Source organism: Capricornis sumatraensis, chromosome 7 (assembly GCF_032405125.1).
Source record: "Capricornis sumatraensis isolate serow.1 chromosome 7, serow.2, whole genome shotgun sequence".
In the NCBI taxonomy this organism is placed as follows: domain Eukaryota; kingdom Metazoa; phylum Chordata; class Mammalia; order Artiodactyla; family Bovidae; genus Capricornis; species Capricornis sumatraensis.
The window spans coordinates 91875216-91887228 of record NC_091075.1 but is presented as its reverse complement, the minus strand read 5'-3'; the positions used below and the strand labels follow the sequence as shown (position 1 = coordinate 91887228).

At 38.2% G+C, this 12013-nt stretch overlaps 1 protein-coding gene across 1 annotated transcript; it reads right to left on the bottom strand.

Moving 5' to 3' along the window:
• Positions 1-1801: 1801 nt before the first annotated feature.
• AREG (amphiregulin) lies at positions 1802-9141 on the bottom strand. Its single transcript, XM_068975768.1, has 5 exons — positions 9081-9141; positions 7598-7828; positions 4743-4944; positions 3856-4011; positions 1802-1895 (listed from the first exon to the last, which is right to left on the bottom strand). The coding sequence occupies exons 1-5, from the start codon at positions 9139-9141 to the stop codon at positions 1802-1804; spliced, it is 744 nt and encodes a 247-aa protein (XP_068831869.1).
• Between the last annotated feature and the right edge of the window lie 2872 nt (positions 9142-12013).

The window sequence follows — 12013 nt, the reverse complement described above, 5'->3', positions numbered from 1 at the left end:
GCTTTGAGATAAGGTCAAAGAATAATCATCAATCAGAATTTCTGCCAATCTTTTTTCCCCCCTAGAATGTCTTGTGGAAAGTGCTAAAAGCTTTTCAGAGACAAACTAGCCCTTCTGACTTGAATCTGTCTTTCACATCTGCTTCAGTTATATGCATACTTGAGTAGAAGACTGTGTGTTCAAACCTGTTTCATCAAATTCTGTTTATTAAAATTACAGCACTGAGAATAGTGATGAGAAATAGTTTTCCTAACCAAATCTATGAAGCGGACATAATTAAAAACAAAAATTAAGTGGCTCAGTATATTTATGATATACAGTTAATTTAGGATAATTAGTATCAAGGGCATAATAATAGTAGCTACCAGTTAATAGGCAGCCACAATGTGCCAACACAGCATATTCCTTTTCCTAAAGTCATTCCAGACCTCCTTTGAGAAATTTCAATTGCACTAAACAACCAAAAATAAACTCTTATTCATGCTGGTGACTTTAGCTTCAGAACATTAAGCCAATTCATTAATAACTTTTGATGAATAAGTATTGAGTATAGCATCGGCATGGATAATTATCTATTTCATGACTTACTGAGCTAATTCTGTAACAGGCTCAGAACACAATGCCTGTACTTAACCAATGCTAAAGATAGTGTTCTCCAAGCATCTGGAATGTTAATAAAAAATGGAACTGCATATTTAGTAGATTTAGGATTTGGCTTAGAAATATGTATATTTAGCAAGTATCTCAAGTAATTCTTAAAGCAATTGAAGGCAAAAAATAATATTGGACTGGCCAAAAAGTGCATTCGAGTTTTTCTGTAAGATTGTAAGGAAAAATCATAGTTTTTGGCCAACCCAATAACTTGAGGATGTTTCCAAAATGTCTGAGGAAATGGAGTTCCTCCTTTTGACTGACGTTAAGAGCGTCCTTGATCTCCTTGCCTCCCCCTTCCTGTGGAAGTCTGTTTCATCAGCTGTTGACTTTAGTTATCAACGAAATATCCCTCTCCATACTTTCTCCATACAACATGTTCAGCTCTCTCTCTTTACAAAAATTAAAAAAGAAAAAAGGAACTACAGTCTGTACACCAACCAAGTTTCCTCTCAAGTGTGAGCCCCTCTCCATTCCTACTTCTTTTCTGTGCAAGGATATCCCACTGCTGTTTCTACTTCCTCACATTTGTAGTGCAGGTGCCTGATGTTGGCTCTCCACCATATGAGCTCAGCCTATCAGTTCAACCTTATCTTCTCCAACACCATTTGATCTAGGTCATCTTTCAAACCTTTCTAAAATAATCTAGCCCATCTCACACTATTGATCTTCCTTTCCACTTATAATCACTTGTCCCAGTCTCATCAGTTCTTTGAGGCTCACTTCCAAAGCCATCCTCTATTGCATCTTTTTCTGCTCCCTAAATGCAGCCCACTGGATTCTATCCCTCCTTCACTGGAAACTCCTCATATTCCATTAGTTCCTTTTTTATGACATATATTTTACTCCCCCTGATAGTCTCGTTTCTTGCATTTTTTTCTATCTTCAAAACACTAAGCTCTTTGAGAACAGAATTTGTGTCTCCTTCATTTTTCTATCCCTTAGAATAGTAAAGACATGGTCCATTCTCAATATAGAACTGCAACTCAAGCTGAAAGAATAACACTTTTGTGTAGCCAACGTTCGTAGTGTACCATTAAGAAAACTTGCTTTTCTCATTTTTCTTCAGACAATAGACGTTATGTTTTTAAATTGTAAAATATTACTTAAAGATATCTTTTAAAACTCCAACCTGCAATAATACCTTCAGTTAGGCTACGGCATGTCCATTTCCATTTTCTTGTCGAAGTTTCTTTCGTTCTTCAGCGACACCTTCATATCCCCTGAGGTATCGTCTTCGAAGCCTTCAGAGAACAAGATATTCTACTGTCATCAAAGTTCTATTCATTTATACATTGACTGGGGTTTCATGAGCACAGGGAATTTCTTTCATGAGTCCTTATGGACCGCTATACACTTACGGACCATTCCATCAAACCCAAAACTAAACCCAGCTAAAATTATCACCAATGTTCTTTTAAGGGAATCTTTATGTTGATTTTATATAAACATATTCCCAGAGTACTGAGATTTAAACAAATGTGCATTGGGATTAAAATTTTAGAAGGCATGAAACATATCCATATTTTTCCCCAAAACAGCACAATTGCAGGCACAACTGGAAAAAGATAGTATAGTTTTACCACAGAAGGGCTGTATGCTTGCACAAACTAATGTAAATGCTTAGGTTTTGTTTTTTTATACAGGCTTAAAAACAAATTTATTTCTAAATATAATAAATATTTCTAATTTTATTTCTACCTGTTACCAAAACACTCAGTGGTCTGAAATGTTTTAGTGTTGTTCAAGCAATTCAATTTTTTTTTTCAATTCAATTTTTATTAGCTTTTTTATCTACTAAATGTTATTATTAAAATCTTAAGAACTTTAGTTCTGATGTTTGGGAAAAAACTGATTTCAGTTATGAAAAAGCAGCAACTCTGTCTTAGGCTGGTATTTGCGATGTGTTTCAAATACAGGGAAGAATACAAAAGAAAAGGAAAGCATGACAAAGTTTTTCCATACTTTTCCAAAGGGTTATTAAATATTTCAACTTGAATAATTATGAGTTTTTGAATAATTCTTTCAAAACATCTTCCCTAACTGGCAGTTTCTTCTTCTGTAATTCTACGTCAAATAATAATGGTGTCTGAGTGTATTTTTCCTAAACACAGTTGCATATCATATCGGGCTTGAGGTACCAACAGACCGAAATAATTTCTCCGATGTGCAAAACAAATTTAAACCACACATCAAACTTTAAGTGCATCATAAAATTGTGTTTTACCTAGCATTTTATCATTAGCTGATCTGAGTTTAAACTAATAGTAAACAATGACAGAAGATAATTCCTTGTTTCCTGAATGGCAGGAGTAGTAGATCATGTATACAATCCAGTTGTTAAAAGTAATTTACCAAGACCTAAAATTAGAATAATGAGTCTTGCTTTTCCCAAGCTCCAGTAGCACATGAGTCATTACAGAGCCATTCACACCCTCCCTGAAGCTCCTTAATCTACTGACTTTTGTTTGACAGACAATGCCATTTTTACATACCCACCAGTGGCTACTACCTAGGACAGTTTAGTTCTAACATTCATTGGTCATGAAGTGAAGTAAGTGATCTGTTATTATGAGCACAGGGAAGATACTGCTAGAGTGAAACAGTAATAGAATTGTCCCTGCTTCCTATGCCATGCCATATGGAGGAAATGTTTTGTTTTGTTTTTTAGTAATTGAATTCCCATATTGCATTTGACAATAACAAAATAGGCATAAGCTCTAATAAGTCAGTACCATGCTATCAAATTCCTAACTCAGAATTTTGCATTCTGACAGAAGCAGAAGACATCTTTTCTTGGCTCCTGGTTTGAAGCTCTTTGTTAATTTTTAGTATCAAAGCAATGTCTCTGACAACCTAATTCTTAATTAGCTTCCGGGAAGCTTGCTTAAGCTGAATATACTAATAGAAGATATCAACAATCTGAGATTCAGAAGTAGCCATGAGTAGACATATAACATGAAACAAAACCATCAATTTTTAAGTTCAAGAAAGGGGTTCATATGTTAAGCTTCAATGATGGCCAAAGGAATGCACTTAACCATATTCTGTGAATTGTCAATAAAATGTAAAGATATGGCCAAATATCACGTACCACTAATAGAATAACTCACGTAAAATATGATACCACATTAAGATAGAAATCCTGAAAAAAATCAACCTGGCATTACTTTATTAGGGATTTTAAAGACATGCCTTACTTACAGGATTGTAATAACAACAGCAATAGCTGTGAAGGTCATGGCGGAGACGAAAGCAGCTATAGCTGCTAAAGCAATTTTTGATAAATTGCTGTTGACCATGCTCTGAGTCTTCATGGACTTTTCCCCACATCGTTCACCAAAGTACTCTGGATAACATCTGCAAATAACCCACATTTTAAAATTATAATCACTGAAAAGATTCCAATAAATTTTACATTTACTTTCCTGATCACAAACCATCATTAATTCTAGCATTCAAAAAATCAGTCCAGGCATTTATTTGTATTTCAAAATGATGAGCTGTAGAACGCATTCACGCCTAAGGTCTATTAGTATAAGAACAAGTTGAGATTAGTCTGGGTGTGATATTCCAAGAGGACACGCCTTTTCATTCTTTGTGCTCCTTGTATGACCAACTGATGAATTCAGTGGCTTGTTATCCAGCTAATACATTCTACTACCATTTAATGTGCTAGCAGCTTTTAGAGGGAAGGAAGCAAGAACAACATTAAGTGAAAACTACCTTAGTTCCTTTTTTATCAAGAGGTTTTGTAAAATATATATTGCAAAATGATGATTTCCACCAGGGTTCAGCAAACTATTGCCCACAGGTCAAATCTGGCCATTTGCTAGGTCTTTTATAGCACGCAAGCTGAAAAATGTTGTTTTTTTTTTATTTTACAGTTTTAAATGGCCATGTTTTAATTGGTTATATGATAACCGTACATAATCTTGACCCACAACACCCAAAATATTTCATATCTGCTTCTTTAAGGAAGTTTGCCAACTATTGGTTTATATATTGAAAAAAAAAATAGTTTTTTGCAACTAAGGGTTTCATACACAGTGTTAGAAATATAGAATTCCATATGATTTAAGGCAACTTACTGGCATGATACTGTTTCCAGTTGCTCTAAAAATGTGCATTTTCCATGAATGCAGAAATTTTGAAATTCTGTATCACACAGATTTTTCCTCTTTCTGTTTCTTCTATTTTTTCCATTTTTGCCTCCCTTTTTCTTTCTTTTGGGTTTATCTGAAGTCTTTTCACTTTCCGTTTTGTTTTTCTTAGGCTTAACTACCTGTTCAACTAAAAAAATAAAAAAGAAAAGAAAAGATTTATTGACAAATAAATCTTTATTTCTCTCTTTATGTGGAACACCATTTTGAAGACATGAGAGAAAAATGTCCTAGCAGTGAAAGTTCACAGGGTAACGGCCTTATCAGTCGCATTTTTTAACACAACTCATATACATAATTGAACAAAGACAATATCTGTACCATGTGGCACTTAGAATTTGAACACATTTGTTATTTTATTAGCTTAAAAACATATTTTGATTTATTTGTATCAGCATTATTATTACTGATAACAGGAATAATAGGAGTTACTTGTCTAAGAAAAATCCATGAAATATTTTAAACATTTGTTTTTACTTTAATACATACCAGGTTGTTGGTAACAAGCATTAATTTAATTAAACCCAAATCACACTTGAATGTATTGTTACTATCTACATGATACAGATGAGTAAAAGTAGAGTCGAGTAAAGACAAGTAAATTGCACTAAGACAGTAGCTAGAAAATGGCAGTGCTGGGATGTTAAAGTCTATTAATACCCAATTATATTATGTTTTCTCTGGGAAAAGCTCAGTTCCATTAGTTAAAGCGGGGTTTGAGTATATTTGGTGATTTTCTCTGCTCATAACACTCTTGTGCTATCATAGTTGGGAATTGGTGTGTATTACCTGAGGTGGAGAAAACAGAATTATACATTAGAGTTAACTTTCTTCAACTCCCAGATTACAACAGATTATAATTAATTGATACTTTCTGGGGGCTAATTTCTGTGATCAATCTATTTGAAAAATAGAAGTCCAGAAATATTTGTACTTGATGCTTCATGGGTTCATCCTAACTCTTCAGATCCACAGAAACCTTTGTTCAGTGTTATAGCTATGCAGGGTATAGTTTACCCACACATTAAATATAGGAAGGAGGAGTTTCTATGTTAGAGCTGTGCATTTTGTTTTACTAATCTCTGCATAAGTTTATCTGAGCAAGTATTTAGTGAGCCCAGAGAAAAGAGTCATAAAGTCATAATAAAGTTACTCATAATGGTTCTGCAGTGCCCGGTAAATAGAGAACTCTAGAAACATAAGGAAGGGTAGCAAAGCTGGAGCCCTGTGATTAAGGTAATGAAAAATTAAATACTTTGAGTATTTTAGCAGTCATTATATCAACATTAACAATAGTCAAATTAGGAGCAATGTTTAATAGGTGGCTATGCAATTTTTGCGTTGAAACTTCCCTCTGATGATAAGAAAAGTACCCCAAATTAGAACAGTTCCTCTAACAGAAACATTTTAAATCGATATTACAGCACTTTACAGATAACATTACAAATTTTAAACAGAGATAGTCACTATGCTGAAGTATACAATAGACATTATCTTCATGGATCAATTTTCACTGTATTTTACAGTGCATTGTAATTTTGGCTCCTAACCATTTTCATTCATCATCATCAATTCATTTGGCCTTATGAAATGCTAACTTGAAACATCTTTAAGAGCAAAATTTCTTAATGGTCTCATCTCATTCCCCTCCCAAAATAAGAATTATAGATGGACCCCTTTCCCACCTTATGTAAAAGCACATAAACGAGGTGCGGAGCAAGGGAGGAAAATGGAGTGTTTGATAAAACTTTTCCCACCTGTCATTGTCTTCATGTTATCACTTGCTATTTCTTCACCAGTTCTGGGAGCTAGACAGAGAGGAGGAGTCAGGGAAACTAAGATCAGGAAAGAAGACGCTTTAAACCTTGCCTTCATAATGGATGCTCCTAGGATATTTAGATCTGATTTACTGATGATCTCGTCTGCCCTCAAACTCCAAAGTAATATGAGAGTAATGAACAATAGTGACCTCTTTCTCTGGTACCCTCATTTTAAGTAAACGCTCTTTTTGAAAAATCAGTTAACAGCAGAAGGGAAGAAATTATAGGTCACTATCATTTAACTGACAAATGAGATTTGGGGTTAAACAGAGATTTTAGTGACATAAAATCCATGCATATTTGTTCTTTAATATTTCCAGAAAGTGACATTACTATTATTATTACCAATGTCACAGCACAATACACAGTGGCTAAGATCCAATCATTCTTTTCCCATTACATCTTTCTGTTCCCTTACCTGAGTCTCCCGCACTGCAGGCAAATTCTTTACCAACTGAGCTATGAGGGAAGCCCTATTTGTGTCCAACTGCAGTAATTTAGAGAAAAATGGTGGTGGGGAGAGGCTATAAAAGCTGAGATATAAAGTATATGGGATTGGTTGATGTCTATATTGATTTCTCACATGGGAGAGTGGTCATGTGGCAGAGTATCTGAAATCCAACAGATTGGAGTTTCTCATTCTGGCTGTGGAATTTTGGGCAAAATGCTTAACCTTCTTAAGGTTCAGTTATCATAGCTGTAAAATGTAACAATTCCTACGTCATAAAGTTGTGAAGATTAGACTTACCAGATATGAAACGTTTGTTAGAGCTCCATACACAAAGGTTGTGCCCACTAAAAGCTCTTTCTATCTCAGTTTCCAGCTTAACTAGCGGGATGCAGAACAGTCACACACACAAGAAAGCCACTGGAAGATCTTGGAGAGGCTTTTCTTTTGAAGCAGCTTTGCTCATACAAACCACATATCTTATAGGCTATACTGTCACCTTCTCCTCTACTCACCTCTGACTGAATCATCTACAATATAGCCAGATATCTGGGGTTCATTATCATACTCTCCTGCATAGTCATAGTCGATCTCCGAGGACAGTTCGCCACCAGGAGGCGTTTCACTTGCAGAGGAAATCTCACTTCTTGAGGTCACCTCAAATATGTCAGCACTGTGGTCCCCAGAAAATGGTTCTCCTTTTCCAGAGTAGGTGTCATTGACATCTAATCCAGCAGTATAATGGGCTATGGGAGTGAGAATAAGAGGAGAAAAGAAAAAGTAAAGCGGGGTGCCTTTTCTCTCCAGTCAATTCTGTTCGGAAGGAATGTTTATCTTCAAAGCAGTGACTGCACATGTGTTATTGTTTGTGATTGAGTCACTTATAAAAGCTGCTTCATGCTCTGCCAACAAGCAAACTCAACTGTCCCAATTACAGAGCTTCTTTCATTTAGGTTTTCTTTTCCACAGATAATCTACATTAATTTCCACATAAAAAAACTACCAAATAGGCAAATTAATGTAATATAATTATTTGAGAGGTAACAATATGACCATAACTTCATATACATATATACAATAGAATGTTACCTGTTCCATTTTAATAAACAGATTCTAGAGATAAATCCAATATCTTTTTAACACATGCTTACCTTTTTAAAAAGAGTATGCATATCAAATGTAAAAAGTAATATGAATAGTAGTTGGTAATAAATTTTCTTACTGTCATTGTCTCTTATTATTGCCCTCACATAGAGAAGAAACTAGGGACTAAGTAAGACTTGGGGGCCAGTTTCAAGCTCCTGCTTTATCGTTTGTTGCTTAGCGGCTAAATCGTGTAGGACTATTTTGCGACCCCATGGACTGTAGCAAGCCAGCCTCCTCTGTTCAAGGAATTTTCCAGGCAACAATCCTGGAGTGGATTATCATTTCCTTCTCCAGGGGATCTTCCCAACCTAGGGCTTGAATCCGCGTCTCCTGCTTCGCAGGAGGATTTTTTAGGTCTCAAAACAGTGTTAGAGAGGTGCTTGTAAGTAGAACTCCCTGGGACGATGCCAGGCCCTCTAGAATGGTAAAAACAAAATCACTTGACAGAGGAGACGGAGAATTTAGGTAGGAGGTAGAACTCCTTGGTCTGGGACTTAATTACTCTTCTCTAAGATCTCTGGAAATCACTTCACCGCTCTGGACCTCAGTTTCTTTATCTGTAAAAGGAAGGGTCTGGATCACAGGATCTCTAAGCTCTCCTTCCTCTGGACTAAAGTGAGAGTACAAAGATTCTCAGGCACCCTCCTGCTGGCAGACACCCGGCCTCTTTTCTCTACCTCCATAGGAGGGGCCGGTATGTCGATTACTTTCCACCGGACAGAGTCGGGGGACACCCAGAGGCGGCTTTCTTTTTCTTTTTTTTTTTTGAGAAGCAGCAGCAAAATCCAAGAGGAGACCTGTTTGCCCTCGGTGGGAGAAGCTGCGGGCAGCTCAGAGCCGGGATGTCCTCACCTGAGCCGAAGATGAGGAGCGACAGCACCACGGGCGCCGGCGGCAGCAGCGGGGCTCTCATTGGTCCCTCGGAGCGGCGGCGTCGCGGTCTCTGGGGCAACTCGGCCGGCAGCTGCGGGCGGAAAGAGGCGGTGGTGGCCGAGAGCTGGGACGCGGGGGGCCGCGTGGCCGAGCTCGCAGGCCCGGCCAGCCTGGGGCGCTGGAGGCAGCTCCTGGAGCTCGTCTCGGGATGTCTGGGCTCAGGTTCCCTGGGCTCAGGCTCCCTGGGCTCAGGCTCGGGCGCCAGGTGTGCGAACATTCCGGAGGTGCTGCGCGCACCTGCCGCTTTATAGGCCGGGCGGGGACCCGGGCATCGCCCGTGACGTCACGCCGCCGCGGAGGGTGGAGGCGGGCGGCCTCCCGGGAAGAAGTTACTACCCGAAAACCACACACGGATGCCAGGCTCCCCACCTCCCGGGAGCGCAGAGAGCCGCTGGAAGGAAGTGAAAATTAAACCTCTCGCTGCAAGCTGAAAAATAAAAAATAAATTACCAGATCCATACAAGGGCCGGGAGTGGAGTTTGGGAGCTAGGAGCTGACAGTCAAAAGTCCCGAACTTTCAACCCATCTGAAAATCCTCGGAATATATTTTGGTTGATCTTAGTGTTACCACAGACAGGAATTAACTAGAAAAAAATTCCATTTTAAAATGTTAAAGGAACTTAAGATCAGGAGTGACTTAACAATGGCCCGATGTCTTTAACAATAACGGTCATAATATAACTACAGAGCCCACCTCCTAATGAGAAGCTGCTTTATTTACCTTATCTCGCCCGGGGGCCCTTCCCCACCCACTACGGTGAAGTGGTCAGAATTTCCAACCACCTCCCGCCCAATGTCTTTTTGTGGCCCAGGGACCCGTCCTTGTCAAAGTTATTTATTGATTTTTTTTTTTTTTGGCAGAACAATACACTAAAAATATTACCAATACCACCTCACTCAAAACCTAGGGAGGTCTAAGTATCATTTTCCCTGTTTTACAAGAGGGACAAATGTCAGCTTCACAAGGCAGGGAGGACTTCACACAGCTGGTCATGGCAGGAGCCAGATAGATTCATCTTCAACCTCATCTCACTCTTAAACTCTCTTTCCACTCTGATAAAAGGATTTAGACTAAACTTCTCTTTGAGAAGAGAATTTCTAGGTTAGATAATATTTAACCTAAAGGAATAATCTCTGCTGATAGCATATTGGCATTGGATGAAGAGTGGTGGCCAAAATTTTGCTTCTGGAATCCCAAGACAGAATGGGCCAGCTTTGAGAGTCCATTTAGAACCTAGTAGAGCATTTTAATCATGACAAGTAGATAAAGTGAAGAGAGAGGGAGAGAGTTGATTAATTTGACTAACTTCGATGTGGAGACAACTCCATAACTTGATTTTTCATGACTTGAAGAAGAGAAAAAAGCATTGTTCTAAGTATTTCTTTGTCCTGAAGGTATCTGTCTCTTCCGTGACTGTTCCAGTAAAACAATTCTTTTTAGGATTGTGGGTCACAGTGGCATGTGTCCTAATTCTGGGAAACTTTTTTTAAAGTTGTGTGTTTTTTAATGACATGTCATAATAATGGAGGCTAAATAGTACCTTACATTTAGTAGGATAAAATAAACAGTCATGACTCATGTCTTTGCTCCTATTGGACATTTGTTGAGACCATATTTTGTATATTTCACCTGTTTTCCGTTTTATGCAGGGAGATAATTAAATGATGACCAGTTGCCAGTAGCTCAAGGAGGTGAAAGTCAGATACAGAGTAAAGTAGGTCTGTTATATCAGATAAGAAGGATTCAGTGCCATGAAAAACCAGGATGCAGTTTAGTTTTGTTCTGTGTATCATGGAAAGCATTGTGGAAAGATGGAGAGGTCACTCAATGGTCTTCCCAGAAGCAAGTGTAAATGAAAAGAATACCTGAAGACAAGGTGTGACCGAGAGTGGAAAATCAGATGAGAAAGATGACCCTGCCCATTCCAGGGTGAAGCAGGGGCCTGCATGGTCATCTCTTTTGGTGGATGAGGTGACTGTGATTCAGACAGACTCACATCCTTACCAGCAGATTTCAAAAGATGGTGGAGATTTTGTTTAGCGTGCAGATTGTTGCCTAGGCTGGTATATCTTTCTGCTGTCATAGGTTTTGATTCTGTTCTCATCCTTCTTTTCCTCTCTACTTCCTCTTTCTTCTTATTGAAAGTGAAAGTGAAAGTAGCTCAGTCATGTCTGACTGTTTGTGACCCCATGGACTCTACAGTCCATGGAATTCTCCAGGCCAGAACACTGGAGTGGGTAGCCTTTCCCTTCTCCAGGGGATCTTCCCAACCCGGGGATCTTCGCAACCCAGGGATCGAACTCAGGTCTCCTGCATTGCAGGCGGATTCTTTACCAGCTGAGCCACCAGGGAAGCCCTTCTTCTTATTGAGGTGAAGGCAAGTTGTGTACACCTATCATTGAAAGTGTTTCACATTTAAGTGAAAGTGGGCTCTTTACATTGGAAATTGTTTTGTCTTTTCTCCAGTTGGAAATTTACAGGGTAATAATTTACATTGGTGTGGAACATAACATAGCATCATAGGGACTGAGTGCTTAGCATGAACTTGAGATTCAAACCAATTGAGTTTTCATATACAAATTCCACCATATAGTAAATTACTTAATATCTGAAAGACTCTGGATTCCTCATCTGAAAATAAGAATAAAGATACCCACGTGCTGTAAAGCAGATTAGGTAAGATACAAAAACAATAGCACAGATCCTACTTGTAGTGAGTACACAATAAATTAATAAACTTGACTGTTATTAAATATTATTAACCTTAACATTGTGATAGTTACATTATATTAATTACACTGAAGAACTAAGTGACCCTTAGAAATGTAGCTACTCACAGAGTAAGTGATCA